Source organism: Pundamilia nyererei, unplaced genomic scaffold (genome assembly GCF_000239375.1).
Source record: "Pundamilia nyererei isolate P.nyererei 1_Seehausen unplaced genomic scaffold, PunNye1.0 scaffold00202, whole genome shotgun sequence".
NCBI lineage: Eukaryota > Metazoa > Chordata > Actinopteri > Cichliformes > Cichlidae > Pundamilia > Pundamilia nyererei.
In genome coordinates, this window is record NW_005187603.1 from 425,837 (window position 1) to 442,993 (window position 17,157).

General features: G+C 45.6%; 2 protein-coding genes across 3 annotated transcripts; one reads left to right on the forward strand and one right to left on the reverse strand.

Moving 5' to 3' along the window:
- Positions 1-1,764: 1,764 nt before the first annotated feature.
- Positions 1,765-7,455, reverse strand: mettl23 (methyltransferase 23, arginine). 2 transcript variants are annotated; one of them, XM_005747686.2, is made up of 6 exons: positions 7,263-7,279; positions 6,381-6,486; positions 5,534-5,638; positions 3,563-3,800; positions 2,924-3,008; positions 1,765-2,151 (listed from the first exon to the last, which is right to left on the reverse strand). In XM_005747686.2, exons 2-6 carry the CDS (start codon positions 6,483-6,485, stop codon positions 1,956-1,958), a joined length of 729 nt encoding a protein of 242 aa, XP_005747743.1. In that variant the 5' UTR covers position 6,486; positions 7,263-7,279; the 3' UTR covers positions 1,765-1,955. The 2 variants fall into 2 exon arrangements, with proteins under 2 accessions (XP_005747743.1, XP_005747744.1); XM_005747687.2 differs by lacking the exon at positions 6,381-6,486 and having other exon boundaries at positions 7,263-7,455.
- On the forward strand, positions 6,747-17,117 carry jmjd6 (jumonji domain containing 6, arginine demethylase and lysine hydroxylase). Its single transcript, XM_005747685.1, has 6 exons — positions 6,747-7,205; positions 7,992-8,380; positions 9,488-9,774; positions 12,980-13,115; positions 13,273-13,411; positions 14,630-17,117. Exons 1-6 carry the CDS (start codon positions 7,077-7,079, stop codon positions 14,759-14,761), a joined length of 1,212 nt encoding a protein of 403 aa, XP_005747742.1. The 5' UTR covers positions 6,747-7,076; the 3' UTR covers positions 14,762-17,117.
- The last annotated feature ends 40 nt before the right edge of the window (positions 17,118-17,157 follow it).

Below are 17,157 nucleotides of genomic sequence, written 5' to 3' on the forward strand. Positions count from 1 at the left end.
CTGTCGCCTTTTGTTTTCAGCCTCGTGTGTCGGACAACCAGCAAGCCCTGATCACATGACCTCAGGGACCTGCTGGGAATGTATGGACGTTCACTGATATATGTTGGTGCTTGTCTATGCAGAGCCCTGAAAGTCAAGGTCAAAACCTAAATATGATGGTCCACAGTATCAAAGGCAGAGGGCCAGACACATGCTGTGTAAAAAGAAAAGAATCCATGACTGTAAGGAAACCTCTGCCAAACAGGTCAGAGTCATCATCAGTGTGTATATTAAAATCCTCGACTATAACCAGTCTGGACAGCTTCAAAGTCGAGGATAAAAAGTCGCTGAACTTTAAAAACATGCTGTTCAGGCCAGGTGGACGATACACTACAGCGCTTTATTTCCAATTTTAACCAGCTGTAGTTCAAACGATGAAAAGTGTTGACAGAAACGTTTCAGGGATTTTCAGTCATTCTGCACACCAGATGGGTTAATAGTGTTAAAAATGTTAATCGCATTGACCGTGATGGCGGATTAATTTGCATTATCGCATTAATTTTGACAGCACTAACTAGAAACTGTAGACCATGAGGAGTTCTATGGGGAATTCATATTATATAATAATTATACACATGTAATCCAGTATTTGTACTCTTGTATCAGTATATGTTAGAGCATGTTCTGTAGTCCAGAGCATGAGCACATATAACACAGTCACATCTGTCCTGATGTGAACCCACAGGCTCGTGCTGAGTTTGGTAAACAGTCTAAATGATGTCTGACTGTTATTGTTATTGTGTGTTGTATTAAGTACCAGCTCTGCTTTGGAATTTGTGCCTGAACTTGTTGTGCAGGAAGTCCTGACCTTGTGCCTTTGAGCAGCAAACACATGTGAACATGCAGACAGACAGTGGGACGTGTCTGCAGACGTCTCCCTGTGTTAGCAGAGGAACATGTCCGTCTCATAGATGGACCGAGATCAGAGATGTGGAGACAGGAAATGTGGTTGCTAAGTGGTTGCTATGGGCACTGATGTGGTATAAAACAGGCCGATGGAGAAATCAGGGTCTGGTTAATTCAGTGACTCCAGGTTGTTGTGTTCTCTCTGCTCAGGTCACACACTTTTCTGCTGATATGGAGGAGCAGTGGTGCTACTCTCAGTCCCTCCCAAACCCCCTCATCCCGTCTCAGACGGCCTTTCAGTCACTACTGTGTCTGTGACCAAAGGTGAACGTAGATGAACAGCAAGCTCTCTGTTCAACAGACCAGCACAGCATTGCTGCAGATTAACTTGTTTGGTTGTGAAGGGCTGCAGTCTTCCTCATTTAGCTCCAGTTTGGTGTAATAGCTAAAGTGTGACTGTGAGCTGCTGACACGGCTCTGGGTTAGCGTGCAGTCAGGTGAGTGAATATCGTCTCAGCAGTTTTCAGATTAACTGACATGTTTTCATTCTGGTTTGGACACAAAATCCAAAACAACATCATTTTATTATCATACAACATATATATCCATGTGCGGATCACATGTGGTTTGGATAAAGCCGTACACAGTCAGGCACAGTGCGAGACATTAAAATGCGCTGTTGTGTGTGAACTTTAGCTCACAGCAAACACGACTGTGAGGCCTGGAATCCACATCTGTATCAGTGAGGGTGAGATTAAGCAATCCACCAGAATCATTCACACACGTGTGTGTAAACTGCAAAACCAGCTGCTGCACTAAAATGAGTGAATTTAGAGTTAAACTCATGAATAAGACAAAGAAACCACACGCAGGAATGGCTCGCTTACGAGGAAGTTTAATCATTGTGACCTCAGGTGTCAAGTTCGGTGAAACGCTGCCCTCTGCTGCTCAAAGCAGGAAGCACAGCCTCCAGCTTCAGCCTGTCAGGACTGGAAAAGCAGCCCTGACAGCAGGTCTGACCAGACACCATGAGTCACTGGTTAGCCTGAGTGCTGCTGGTGTGGTTGAGGTTATGGTGAAGCTCTGTGGACGGCCTTCTGTCCAGCATCCTCTGTCTTCAGGGTGATTTTCATCATCTGGATGCTGTGGTTGCCGGGCAGATTAGACCCGGCCAGCTCAGGTGTGTCGGCATCAAACTGGTCGAGCTGAACCTCGATGCAGCTCAGGTTCCACCTGTGCAGCAGCACCTCGATCGACCAGTCGGCGCTGAAACACACGAAGAAGAAGCTGTGAACTCTGTTTGCTCCGCTGCAGCTCTTTGTCATCAGTTGAAGAAGAGATCCGGTATCGAACCCTCAGGCTACGTGTCTGACTTTGTGACAGCTCCTTTGGCTCCTTCTTAACCAAAATAGGACTTTTTCAACACAAAACACTAAATAACTGCAACCGAGTGTTTATTTTCATGATTACGTACGATTAGTCCGGTGACTTTATGTTATTTTGCACATTTTAATGAAATATAATTGTATTTTCAAAATGGAGTAAAAAGAATAAAAAAGAGTAAATATGGTCATTTTTGTTGGTGTAATGAAGGATGTTCCTGGAGCGCACATTATCATGAATGAGATCACATTTTGGGTGTTAGCGTGTGCTTCGTCTCTCAAAGCTCCTTACGTGACTGTTACACTACAGAAGGAAAAACTTTTCCACATTAAAGTTTAGCAGCTTCAGTTTTCTTCTTTTTGTATTGAAAAAGATGAAAATGAAAAATGTGATCGTTTACATCAGTGATTCCTGAGCTGCTGCCCCCTGGTGGGCTGTGGAAGAACAAATTATTTAAAATAAATATCTAAATACATTAAAATGATTCAAATGGTAGTTTTAAATTAAAATTATTATAATCATTTTTAAAAGAACAATTTTTAATCTCATGCCACTTTCTGATCACTGAAATCGCACAGACTGGGTCTGAGGCTCGTGTAGTGATCAGAGCGGTGAAGGTTTTCGTCCACAGACTGAAACAGAGGAGCAGTCGTACCTTCGTACTTGGTACGTCGTCCAGAACTCGGCTTTGGGGTTTTTTCTCAGCAGGAAAAAAACAGTCACAAGGACGTCTTCAAAATCTGTAACAGGCAACAACTCGTCATCCTCCATAAACAATGTTTGTACAATCGTTTTACATCCTGGTGCATCAACAGGAAATATATTTACATTTCCAAGCGTCCTGAAAGAAAAACAGTCCAGTCAGATACGAGTGTGATTTTAGAGAAGCTGATACAGGAGCAGAGCACTTTATAAACAGTGGAGTAATATTAATAACTGCACTTTGTTCTTCCCTGATAACACAGACGGTCGACTCAGTCCAGGAGGTGACTGAGCTGTTTCACACCTGACTTACAAACACGCCCAGCTTCACTGAAATATCAACCGAACAATTTAAAACTACATAAAAATAATGAAGAAATACCAAACTATGATGTCTACGCTACGTCCAGATGAACAGAATCAACTTTTGGAGACCAAACTATGCAGCTGACCTTTGACCTACATGCAAGTCAACTATAACATTGTCAAAATCAAAAACACGTTTTTAGAAAATTTCTATCAATCAGGTTTGAAAGCGTGACGGCGTCTGAATACTTTGTTTTGCTTTCTGACAGGAAAATGTGCTGCGAACCTTCGGGATTGTAGAAGACGTCTGAGCCCAGGATGACGTCCAGCTCGGGGAGCAGGACGAGGTCCGGGGAGATCTCACCCCAGCTGACACCCACCACCGGCACGTCGCCGAGGTCGTTGGCTTCGCAGCTGCGCCTGCAGTTCTCCAAACACGCCGGTCTGTCAGCGGCATCTGACAGGATCACCACGGCACCGCACCGCGCCGCAACCACGCCGGGCAGACTCACGCCTGCGCTGAGCTGAAACAGCGTTAACGCGACTCCTTTAGGCAGCTTTGCAGCTGGTTCGCTTTAAACCACGTGTTTCTCTGATGCTGACGAGAGTGGCTTACACACTACTAATAGTCTCAGGTTTATATTTGGCACCTAAAGTTATTTTACTCATTAATTAAACCCCTTAAACTAAACTGTCTTCACTGAAATATTAATTTAAGGTTTGTCTTATCAAAATAACCTCGGACCCTCATTCGGTTCCACTGATCTATGTTTGCACATCAAATGACTCCTCAGACGGATCGTTGACAGCTCTGCGATGCTTTGGATCAGTGTAACCTATCTCCTAGAGCTGGGCGATATGAGATTTTTTCATATCACGATATGTTTTTTTCATTTCAGGCGATAACGATATCTATCACGATATAAGCCAAATAACTATATTTGTACGATTTAAGTAAAATGTGAAATAATCAGCAGCTTGTTCTTATTTAAATATTTATTTCCCATAATAAGTTCAACAGGGTAGATGTACTTAAGGAACATGAGACTTTTTCAGATAAATAAAGGCAAATATTGCAAACTACAAAAAAGGCAGCCGCTAAAGCGTTTAAGTTTCAAAATAGAACAAACGAAACAGACTAAACTGTCAATTCCACTTAGAAATAAAGTATTAATTCTAAAAATAAATCTTAGTTTGTTTTACAGAAGAACAGACAAAACTGACTAACTTTTGTCAATATCAAATAAACTGAGAACTAAAAGGAAATTCTCAATCTCTCCTTGTTGTATAGCTGAGCTTTTCAAACAGTTGTAACAGTTACTTTAGTCTGACAAAAGCCTAATGACGAATTAGCGCTTCCAGTCAGAGACTGAGGCTACGTCCACACGTACACGGGTATTTTTGAAAACGGAGATTTTCCGTTTTCGTTTTAAAAAATAATCCCGTCCACACATAAAGGCAGAAATGAAGGAAAACGCTGCTATGAACATGCCAAAGCAGCAGGTGGAGCTAGATTCCTAACCGTGCAGAAATGTTGGCCAATCAGAAGTCTAGAAGCCTCGGTGGGAAAAAGTAAACAAAGCTGGGGCATAGAAGCAGAACCGAGTCGTATGTGTGGACGGACAGTAACTGTGTGTATATGTAAGCATTTAAACACTGCAGAGAGTAGAATTAACAGTAACAGTATTGTAGAAATTCATTTCACCGAAACAATAACGTGGCGCACAGTGTGACGCATGCACCAGTTTATTGTATTTCCAGACTTGCTTTCGGCACAGTTAAAAGGCAACCCAACCCGGTTTTTGTCAGACTTGAAATAGCCGAAATACCTTCACACTACGGAGCTTCTATGGCTCTTCCGTTCGACAATCTCGCCGACATTGGAACCATCATCTGTTTTCTCTTCGGTCACGCTCGGTTGATTTTTCTAGTCGGCACACTCATTTCCTCCATTACCCGCTGGCTGCTTCCCAAACAAACACACGTGCGGCTTGGCACTTGTGCTGTACGTAACAAGTCACGCGACGTGACGCTGCGGCTGTGATTGGTTCGGCTCTGCGCTACTTAATTTGGATTGGCTGACCTTTTTTTTAATTTTATTTTTTATTTTTTAAAGAGGACAAGAGCGGCGAGGTCTATCGCGATAGCTTAATTTCTCTATCGAGTAAAAGTTATATCGCGATACATATCGTTATCGTTCTATCGCCCAGCTCTACTATCTCCACATGTGTGAGTCTGAATGTGTGCTCCTGCTCACCTCCAGCATCTTCTTCCCTCTCAGCTCCTCTCTGTGCATCCACAGATACTGAGCCAGCACCACCGCACACGGCCACACATACATGCCGAACTGCGGGTCGAGGACCTGAGGCACCAAAAGAATTTTGGTTTTGTGGAACAAAATTAACACATGCAGACATCTCATGGGCTTTAATCATCTGTTAACTGTTATCCTCTGATATCCGGTTGGCCAGTAATGATAATAAGTTGAGAAAATGAACTAATCAGTTGTTAAAGTGACAGAGGGCTGTGGTCCTAATTGATTCCACATCTAAGAAACTCAAGGCTTTTAGAGTTTCTGGCTTTTCAAATCACAAATGAGTCAATCCAACGTGTGCGCACAGAAACCTGACTTTATGGATTCATTTATTTACCTCCTGCCTTCCACTTACTGTGATATAACTGATGGAGGACACCAGTAAAATCAGCAATGATGGTCCAGTTTACAAAAATAAATATATTAGGCCGAATAAAACAGAGGACTCGAAGGTATCGTATTAAAACTTATGTATTATTTATGTACCTATGGTTAATTTCAATGAAGCGTGATTCAACAGCACGCCGGTTAAAAGGTTATAAATTTTACTTAAACACAAATATGCTTGTGTATTGCCTGTATGCTGTATTAAATCGAGGATTTTAAAATGTGAAAATAGTCTCGATTTGTACAAAACTTAAATTTGACCACTTTTAAGGAGCTAACACGTCGATTTCTAAACAGCACAACAACGAATTTAATTTATAATAAAGCATTAGTTTCTCACTCTGAGTGTATTTTCTGTTGCTATACACTCGGTATAATATTACATTTACAGGTTTGAACAGACCTCGGGTATGGAGACACAGAGGGACTCCCGTGCGTTTTTCCTCTCGTCTTCAAACGTGAACACTTTATAAGCTATGCTCGGCGTTTCGGTTCCACTGTCGGCCATCCTGTAAGCATACACACTTTTACCTGACCTTGTTACATCTACCTGCCATCAGTCCAGTTCTTTGTTTTTAGGTATAAAACCCATATTTTTATTATCCCTGAAAACCTCATGCAACAGATAACGCCACATTGGAAACTAGTTCCGCGCAGACCAAAACAGAAAGGAGGGTGTTAAAACAGCCAATGAAAATCACAGGCGGGAAGGTTCACTCGACTGCCCAACCAATTGACACTTACCTTCCGGTAGCTTATGTAGCCAATAAACTACCAGAGGGGCGGTGGCTAATTGCGTAATCAGTTGCGAAAGCATTGTGTCACACAGCTAACAGCTAGCTGCTCCTGTTAGCTGTTTATCAAACTTTATCCGCCCGGCAGGTTTTAAGAGTTCTGTCTCATCCACCATCTCACATCGGAGGACGTGTTTATCACACACCCGGCGGGTGGCTGTGTCGTTTTATCAGAGAAACCCGGAGAAGGTGTGAGAACAGCGCAGTTAGCCGGGTGAGAGCGCAGGCTGTTGGATGTGTTTGTGCGGTATCACCGGGTTAGCTTGACAGCTAGCTGAGCAAAGATAAACACGCCGGGCGGAGGAATGAACCACAAGAGCAAGAAGAGGATCAAAGAGGCGAAACGCAGCGCCAGACCCGAACTGAAGGACTCGCTGGACTGGATAAAACACGGCTACCATGAGACCTTCGACCTGTCGCACCGTACTGTGAAGGTAACTGTTGATGCTAAGCTAACAGTGGCTAACAGGGGAGTGCAGCTTGTCACGTACACAATGTGGGAGACGTCGCCGCTGCTCGCGCCGCCGGCACGTGAGATGTTTGATATGAGCTCCTGTTAATGTCCGTCTGCCTTCATCACACATATAACACCCGAGAGCCAACACGAATGTGGAGGAACAGGCGAAGTAAAAGTACTGATAGCCTGGGGCTAGTATCAGTAACACATACTTAAGGTGCTGGAAGTACAGCAGGTGTATCACAGAAGCAGACGGTTATATTCTCTTAATAAACTTTGTTAACATTTTATAAAAGTACTTGCGAAGAAAAATCGATCAAAGTTTCGATCAAACTTTATTCATAAAGCACTTTTACAAACTGTAATTCAGACATTTAGTGGCCACTGCAACCGAAAACGATGAAACACAAAACACTGGTAATGACCTAAAATAACCGTGTTATAATAACGACTCCGTAATATAATGTAAAAAGATTAATACATCAAAGATAAATAGTAAAATATTCATGATACAAAATAGAATGAAGTATATTGGCCACAAATACTCTTTATTTGTTCATCCACAGGAAGTGTTTTCCCTCCATTAAATATTAAAATTTTAACGATGTGCAGGATTTAAACATGGGAAGGTTTCACAGTTTGATCTCATGAAAAGCAGGAAAACGCCAAACTGAGCTGCAGCTGTGTGACGTTCGGGAGTGGCATTACAGCTGTTATAAAAGACATATAATGGTAATATGTAACGCGCTGTGCTGTGTTTCAGGACAGTGTGGAGCGCGTGGACACCCTCCATCTGACCACAGAGGAGTTCATCGAGCGCTTCGAGCGCCCCTACAAGCCCGTCGTCCTCCTTAACTGTCAGGAGACCTGGCCCGCACGGGAAAAATGGACGCTGGAGCGCTTAAAACGCAAATACCGCAACCAGAAGTTCAAGTGTGGTGAGGATAATGACGGTTACTCAGTGAAGATGAAGATGAAGTACTACGTGGAGTACCTGGAGTCCACCCGTGACGACAGCCCGCTCTACATCTTTGACAGCAGCTACGGTGAACACGCCAAGCGGCGGAAGCTGCTGGAGGACTACGATGTTCCCGTCTTCTTCAGGGACGACCTCTTCCAGTTTGCAGGGGAGAAGCGCAGGCCGCCCTACAGGTGAGCGGTCTATCTGCTCCGTCTCTATCCAATCAGGAGCACTCGCTCTTCATTTGATCAGCTGATTGGTCAGATCTCTAACCCTGTTGGCTGTAATTTGACCTCTTGATGGATTATTTGATATTTTTGATTTGTTCGGTTTCATTTGGCTTTTGAGCCCTCAGATTTCACCAATATGTCGTCCCAGTACCCACACTAACCCTCTTGATTGCTGGAGGCAGATTAAACTCTAAAATAATCAGCGTCTTTAACTTCTATAATTGGCCGTGAAGCACCTGCAGCCAAAACCACAGCTGTTCTTTTATTACCTTCTACAGCAGAGTGCAAACTGGGCCTCTCCAGCCTATTTCCTCTTTCACTTATATTTCATGTGAAGGCTTCTCGGCTCAGCATGACACCTTCAGTTCAGTTTGTTTGCTTTTACAAAGGTTAGAATTTTTTAATGAAATATTTTTCAGTTTGAATGAAGCAAAGCAGGAAGAACTGATGTGTGAAAGATGAAAGAGGAGGGCTTTGTAGTGCATCCTGAGGAGGACGGCATCATCCACGGTCACTTTCTGAAGCCGGGATAACTTCAGCCCTTTCCCTGACCTCATGACGTTTTCCACTGAGGCAAAGTGATTAGAAAAAGACAGAGGAGGTAGCTTCTTGCATCCAGCACGAGTCCAGGTCCGAGGGGCTCAAACCTGCATTCTGTCTCAGGTCCAGCAGGAACGACTCCTGTGGTTATAGTCTGAGAAAATGTGTCTGACCTCTGCAATGACTTTCCTGATGAGTTTATGGTTTCAGGTCTTATTAAATAAAGCTTGAGTTGAGATTGGAAATTGGAACAGGAAGTGGGGGAAAGTTTAAGGCAGGGGTGAGCGAACTCCAGGCCTCAAGGGCCGGTTTTAGATGTGTCCTTGATCCAACACAGCTGATTCAATGACCTGGTAATGAACTAATCATTTGATTCCGGTGTGTTGAACCAGGCTTTAAAACCTGCAGGACACCGGCCCCAGAGGCCTGGAGTTTAAGGAGTGATGAGCTACAGTCATGAGCTACTGCCAATTTTTAGTTTCTCTGAGCTTGTGACGTCTGATTTCATTCGCTTAATTTCCCCCACAGATGGTTTGTGATGGGCCCGGCCCGGTCCGGCACCGGCATCCACATTGACCCGCTGGGCACCAGCGCCTGGAACGCTCTGGTTCAGGGACACAAGCGATGGTGTCTGTTCCCCACCAACACGCCACGGGAGCTGATCAAAGTGACGAGAGAGGACGGCGGCAACCAGCAGGATGAGGCGGTCACCTGGTTCAGCGTGGTTTATCCCCGCACGCAGCAGCCCACCTGGCCCGCAGAGTTCAGACCGCTGGAGATCCTGCAGAGACCCGGGGAGACGGTGTTCGTGCCCGGTCAGTGAGGATGTGCTGTGATGGCTTCTGTCCGCAGGGATGCTCTTGATTCATTTTTAATTCAGTTTATCCGTCCGTCCATTCTCTTTGGCTTGTCCTTGTCAGGGTCACGGAGGGGGGCTGGAGCCTATCCCAGCTACCATGGGGTGAAAGGCGGGTACATCCTGGACAGGTCGCCAGTCTGTCGCAGGGCTAATTCAGATTATCAACAAAAACAAAACGCAGAAAATATACAGAAAGATCAGTCAATCCTACAAAGTGGTGTCGGTGTGTTTACATGCTGCTGTTATGCTGTTTAAACCCTCTAACTCCCAACCTGTTAGCCGCCCCTCCCTGAGCCTGGTTCTGCTGGAGGTTTCTTCCTGTTAAAGGGAGTTTTTCCTTCCCACTGTCGCCAAAGTGCTGCTCATAGGGGGTCACATGACTGTTGGGTTTACTCTGAATTATTATAGATACAGTGGGATGCAGAAGTTTGGGCAGCCTTGTTCATAGTCATTATTTTCCTGTATAAATCGTTGGTTGTTACAATAAAACATGTCAGTTAAATATATCATAGAGGAGACACACAGTGATATTTGAGAAGTGAAATGAAGTTTATTGGATTTACAGAAAGTGTGCAAGAATTGTTTAAACAAAATCAGGCAGCTGCATAAATTTGGGCTCCACAAAAAAAATAAATGAAATCAATATTTAGCAGATCCACCTTTTGCAGAAATTCCAGCCTCTAAATGCTTCCTGTCGGTTCCACTGAGAGTCTGGATTGTGGTTGAAGGTATTTTGGACGATTCCTCTTTACACAACATCTCTCGTTCATTCAGGTTTGATGGCTTCCGAGCATGAACAGCTCTCTTTAACTCACAGCACAGGTTTCAATAATATTCAGGTCTGGGCTGAGATGAACGTTCCAGGACGTTGTTCTTGTTCCTCTGCATGAAAGCTTTAGTGGATTTTCAGCAGTGTCTCGGGTCGTTGTCTTGTTGAAAGGTCCAGCCCCGGCGCAGCTTCAGCTTTGTCACTGATTCCTGGACATTGGTCTCCAGGATCTGCTGATACTGAGTGAAATCCATGTGTCCCTGCACTGGCCACACAGCCCCACAACATGATGGAGCCACCACCATATTTTACTGGAGGCAGCAGGTGTTGTTCTTGGACTGCTGTGTTCTGTTTCCTCCGTGCATAACGCCGCTTGTTATGCCCAAATAACTCAGTTGTAGTTTCATCAGTCCACAGCAGCTTATTCCAGAATGAAGCTGGTTTGTCCAAATGTGCTTCAGCAAACCTCAAGCAGCTCTGTTTGTGCTGTGGGCGGAGCAAAGGCTTCCTCTGCATCACTCTCACATGCAGCATCTCCTTGTGTAAAGTGCACCGAATGTTAGAACGATGCACAGCGACTCCATCTGCTGCAACATGATGTTGCAGGTCTTTGGTGCTGGTCTGTGGGTCGACTCTGACTGTTCTCACCGTCGCTTCTGTCTATCTGAGATGTTTCTTGGTCTGCCACTTCCAGCCTTAACTTGAGCTAAGCCTGTGGTCTTCCATTGTCTCGATATGTTCCTAACTGTGGAGACAGACGGCTTGAATCTCTGAGGCAGCTTTCTGTGTCCTTCCCACCACGATGCTGAACAATCTTTTTCTTCAGGTCATTTGACAGTTGTTCTGTCAATTGCTACACTTCAGAGGAAATTAAAAGAGGGAAAGTTACAATTGACCCCCTTAAATACTCTTTCTCATTATTGGATTCACCTGTACATGTAGGTCAGGGGTCACTGAGCTTACCGAGCCAATTTGAGTTCCAATAATCAGTCCTAAAGGTTTGGAATCAATAAAATGACAACAGTGCCCAAACTTATGCACCTGCCTGATTTTGTTTAAACACTTACTGCACACTTTCTGTGAGTCCAATAAACTTCATTTCACTTCTCAAATATCACTGTGTGTCTATGATATATTTAACTGACAGTTTTTATTGTACCAACGATTTATACAGGAAAATAATGACTATGAACAAGGCTGCCCAAATTTTTGCATCCCGCTGGATACGATATAAAGCACCTTGAGGTGACTGTTCTTGTGATTTGATGCTTTATAAGTAAAACTGACTCGAACACGTTCAGAGCACCTGATTGGTTTTTGTTTAGCACTTCTGACGTCTCGTCAGGGTTTTGCTTCCTCCATTAAAAAGAATTCACTTCCATACTGGCTTCATTATTCAATCCATCTTTTAATCTGTATGCATGTGAGTCATGTTTATTCTTATTACAGTTAAATGACCTGTATATGAGTATGTGGGGGTCTTTGTTTTAATTCAGTGTTTTTGTAATGTAGCACCAAATCATAAGAACAGTCAGGTGCTTTACAGGCACAGGGGAAGGACGACAGGAATTCAGAGAAACCCTCACTTTGGTGACCGTGGGAAAGAAAAACTTGTACATGGAACAGTCGCTCAAACAGACACAGCAGATCAAGGTGAATAAAATGTCGTTCATCCACAGCTGTTGAATTTTGCACAGGCACTGGTCGGGCAGCTAAGCTTCGTGTTTTGAGCACTGTCAGCCTTTCAGCTCCATCCAGGAACTCGCATATGCTGATGACAGTGATGTCACTGACGGTCAGTGACTCTAGGCTGGTGTTCAGTGTTTACAGTGGATGAGTGGGAATGCTCGCTGACCCAGCCGTGACCCGACAGCGGCGCCGACCTTTCAGAACGCACTGACCTACATTCACGTAATGCCGACAGAGCTGATGGTGATGAGCACGGATTAAACCCTCAGCTGCTCCTTGGGCACCGCTCCAGGTTTTAGTCCTACCTAACAGACAGCACAGAGACAGGAGGGAGGCGCTGTCTGTTAGCGCCCACATCGCCCTGAAAGGTCCCCACTGACCGTTGTGTCACCTCACCAAAGTGCCAAACACACTGAATTTAATGAGACGGAGATGAGCAGAAAGGTGGAAGCTCAGCTCGAGTGTAGTGTGTTTGCAGTGACTTCAGGTAAACTCGCCTGCTCTACCTGATGAGCCGAACCGACACCCAGTACATTTAACGGCTACGTCGGTAATGTCATCGATTCTGGTTTGTAAGACAGTCGGACTTCTGTGGAAACAGGTCGATGTCCCAGTGGGGCAGCTGATATCGAGCAGAGCCACGTTCGGGTTGTTCAGATCTTTTTGCTTTTTGGTGTTGAACCATTTTTTCGTCTTTCTGTAGGCGGATGGTGGCACGTGGTCCTCAACCTGGACACGACAATCGCCGTCACTCAGAACTTTGCCAGCTCAGTTAACTTCCCCATCGTGTGGCACAAAACGGTTCGAGGACGTCCCAAACTCTCCAGGAAGTGGTACCGGTAAGGACGGGTCAGGAGGAGGACGACATCTTTAGATGTGAATTATCTCTTTGTGGTCCCAGTCTGAGTTTTAGGGTGGACTAGAATGTGAACTGTAGCTGGTGGAGTGAGGACTTCTCGCAGGCTGCGCTAACGGTGGCTGTTTTTGTTGTTTCAGGATCCTGAAGCAGGAGCGGCCCGACCTGGCGGCGCTGGCAGACAAAGTGGACCTGCAGGAGTCCACGGGCATCGCATCGGACAGCTCCAGTGACTCGTCCTCGTCCTCGTCCTCCAGCTCGTCCGACTCAGACTCTGACGTATGTGCTGACACACACACACACACACACTTCCTGTGATGGAGGCAGTGGATGTGTATATGAAGGTGTACAGAGATGTCTGTGCAGTGCTGTGCAGAAGTCTTGGACCTCAGTTCTTTACACATTTTGTTAGGAAAATGTGCAGCGAGTTACTGAAACATGGAAATGCAGTAAACACAATACAGAGTGTGTAGTTCTGATGAGCTTTGAATATTTGACCGTCAGCTCGGTCTGAACTCTCATCTCTGTAAGGATCTTCGGGAATAGTTCTCCAGATTATTCCAAGCTCTTCTTCGGATGCTTCTGCCTTTTTGTCTATCAAACTGGTTCTGTCTGTTATGTGTAGACTCGGCTCTGGTTCATTCTCGAGTTCGGAGGCTCAGGTACAACGACTGGACTGAAAATAAGTGAAAAAGCGGCCAAAGACCTTCAGAGAGCAGGAGAAGAGTCTGAGGCTTTTGCACAGAATTGTAGACAAACCTGTAGAGACTCCAGGCTGCGTGTGGCCTCATCGTTTCTCACAGCTGCATCACCAGCTGGGCAGACGAGTGCTCCTTAGTTTATAATCTCATAAATTATAAAAACAATTATGAAGCTACATTTCTGCTAACACGTGTTCTCCTGTTTGTTGTATGTAATACTCACCACCACCAGCAGGGGGAGTGGTGGTCTTGGAAGCTGTTTAGAAGAAGATAATGATTACTGTAAGAGACAAAGCGTCCAACAGTACTTTTGCTCCAGATGTTGTTCTGAAACACCTGTGAAACGATATCACTCCTCATCTTCCACGTTTATGTGAAGCGTTTAAGTTTTAGACCAAGGAGGAAAATCCAAATCACTGAGGGCGGTCGTCCTGCAGAGTGTTTTTAAATATTCGCAGCAGCAGACGTAGGTGAATGCCGAAATGAGATCCGGCACCTGGCTGCAGGATATAAAGTGTGATTGCTCAGGTACAGTCCTGGCTTATATTGATCCCAGCTGTCACATCACACCTGAGCTGGCAGCAGGGTTCTTACTGATGCGGTGACAAGGTGCGTCTGTGGGAGTGCACGCACGCCTTAAAGTTGTCCCTGACAAATACTCCATTTTTATAAAAGGTGAACGTCAGATTAACAGGAAACACGCAAACTTCCTCTGGAAAACGTTAAAAACTCGTACTTGTAGTTTGTCGCCACTGTGGAACCCGTCTGAGCATGTGCACTCTGTCTCCTCCCACAGGCGGGGTCGGGCTCTGAGGGCGACGCCATGTCTCACCGAAGGAAGAAGAGACGCACCTGTAGCACGGCGGCCAACGGAGACACAAGCAGCCAGGATGACTGCGTCAGCAAGGAGAGGAGCTCGTCACGATGACCTCCGCCCGGCGGCGGTGACTCTACGGCTCCAGCTGCTTCTCGTCTCGCTGAAGGTGTGAAACCCTGAGGAGGAGGAGACCTGCCACCACTGTGCTTTTCTCTGTAGCTTCTGTAAGGATGAGGCTGTGAAGAGGCGTTTATGGAGCTGGACGGCTTTTGAGGGGCGTGTTGAACTGTAAACGAACTGCCGGCGGGCGTCACACTTTGAGCAGGATTTCACCGGCACTTCAGCTTTTCCACCATTTCTCCAACTTCAGTGTCAGTTTTCTGCTTTTCAAACTCTGATAGCGTCTCCGGTTTCTCGCCGTCGACTCGCTGGTCGTCTACGTGAATCTGAGCTCTTTGGTGCTTTGGGCGGTGTACATGGGAACGCCTCCGGAGCCGCTGTCTTAAAGGGACTGTAATTGTCCCCCTGACGTTTTCACAAAGGTTCCAGTGGAATATTTTTATAACAGAACATTTGCAGTTTGAGTTTGTAGCAGAGAAAGTTTCTAAAAATCCTGATTGATCCGAACGCAGCGTGACACAAACCGATCTCGATGTCCTTTTATGAAACATGTAGTAATCAGCTGCCTCTCCAGTGAGCTCTTATCTCATGGACAGACTCCCACTCTCCACCTGCTGCCGGTGTGCGCAGGTGACCCACCCCCCACCCAGCTTCCCCTCAGAGGAGCCTGAGGGAAGAACAGGCACCTGCGGTCCATGATGGAGGAGGTGGAGTGCAGCTGTGGGGCGAGATCGTCTCTGGAGAAGCAGCTGAAAGAAGTCGAAAACGACCACAACAGCAAGACAGGAAGTGACAGGCCTAGCTAGTTGGTAAGGACTCAGCTTTCAAAATAAGAGCGCATCACGGTTAGCTGGTGGTCCTTTGGTGTTGGCTTTCGTGCGCTGATGCGGTCGATGAGTTTCTGATGTGATGCCTTTTAAACCGTTTCCTGATTGAAGGACGTGAGCAGCGCTTTTAAACACGTCTTAGATAAACGTATTTTGTTCTGACAGTGTTGAACCTCGTCCGTTAGCGTGGGCTCAGATCACACCGTTAATGAATGTTTTAGATAAACGTCCACAGGCTGGGATGTTCCTCACACCCTCTCGTTTCTGCCTACGTGCACGAGCTGAAACTGGGTCAGCGTTCTGTCTCAGCTGTTTCCTGTTATCTGGAGAGACGAGGGTGGCGGCGTCCACGCCTCAGGTCGGCGCTTCGTTTCTGTTCGTTTGTTTGCAAACTGTCTTAAGAACCAGATGTGACCCGAGGCCCGGTCCTCTCCTCTCCACCTGACGCTGAAGTCATGGAGGTGTCAACTTAGCGCCTTAACGTGCCAGACGGAGACTTCCTGCCTGCTGTCTGACACTTCCTGTTCGAACCAAACAGACTAATGACATTAGAGCAGGACCTCTGCAGCTCTCAGCTGATGTTTCTACTTTGTGCCAAAATCAAGAGACGAACAGCCGAGAGGTCGTGGACGGCGGTGGCGTGTGGGAGGAGCCTGTTAGTTTGTTGTTGAGGATCAGCTGAGGCTTCATTTGAATTATTCATAAACTTTCTGACCACAGCAACTAAAATCGTATCGTAACAGTGAAAACGGGCTCGCGTGCGGCTGTTTAAAGGGACGTTTCGCCCCAGTGATGCAACGTGTCCTCCAGCCTGTCCTGAGTTTGTCGCCTCAGAGCAAAGTGAGAGAGTTTTTATTTATGTATATATTTTTAGAGGTTTGTCTTCTTCACCATGACAGCAGTGACGCTCCAAGTACCAAAAATCCATTAAAAAAACCTTTAGAAATCTCGACCCGGTCACTGTTCGGTTTAATGAGTAATCTGTAATCATGCAGTCTGATATTTGTCTGCAAGTCTGGAGCTGCTGAGGTTTTTAAACGTTCAGGAGAAGCAAAGATGTCTGCCACCCCGGCACAGCAGGTGACTGCAGGCTGGAGGGAACTTTTATTCTGAGTCTTTGTCGGGCGACCTGTCACTACACTGGACACGAAATATAAACATCACCAAACAGAAATGAAACTAAAGATGTTTTAATTCCTCATCAAATGTTTTTTCTAAACAATCAGAGAAACGTCTCATTAAAGCCCAGATCTGTTTAATCTCCTGTCATCAAACACAATAAACCAGAGTCAGATCGCCGGCTGCACCTGTGCGTTCGCTTCCTGCCGACCTGTCGCGTTAAAGTGCCTGACAGTGCTGTGACTGACTGTAGGGGGCGCTGTTTTACCTGTTCTCAAAGGCACGCTGCTGCTCTGTGACGCCGTCACACGGTGCCTTTAAGTGAAGGTGTGCGTTCTGTGTCGATGACGAGAAGCTCAGACGTGTGATTGATTTCATTGTTGCTCAATAAAAGTTTTCTATGATTGAAACATCGTCTCATGTTTTCTGTTCCTGTAAAAA

Excerpts from the sequence above, each read along its gene's own strand:
- mettl23 (XM_005747686.2), bottom strand. The coding sequence starts at position 6,485 with ATGGCCGACAGTGGAACCGAAACGCCGAGCATAGCTTATAAAGTGTTC. Across the intron at positions 5,639-6,380 it reads TCTGTGTCTCCATACCCGAG|GTCCTCGACCCGCAGTTCGG; the intron begins GTCTGTTCAAAC and ends TTGGTGCCTCAG. Across the intron at positions 3,801-5,533 it reads GAGGGAAGAAGATGCTGGAG|CTCAGCGCAGGCGTGAGTCT; the intron begins GTGAGCAGGAGC and ends ACGCTGTTTCAG.
- jmjd6 (XM_005747685.1), top strand. The coding sequence starts at position 7,077 with ATGAACCACAAGAGCAAGAAGAGGATCAAAGAGGCGAAACGCAGCGCC. Across the intron at positions 9,775-12,979 it reads GGAGACGGTGTTCGTGCCCG|GCGGATGGTGGCACGTGGTC; the intron begins GTCAGTGAGGAT and ends GTCTTTCTGTAG. Across the intron at positions 13,412-14,629 it reads CGTCCGACTCAGACTCTGAC|GCGGGGTCGGGCTCTGAGGG; the intron begins GTATGTGCTGAC and ends CTCCTCCCACAG.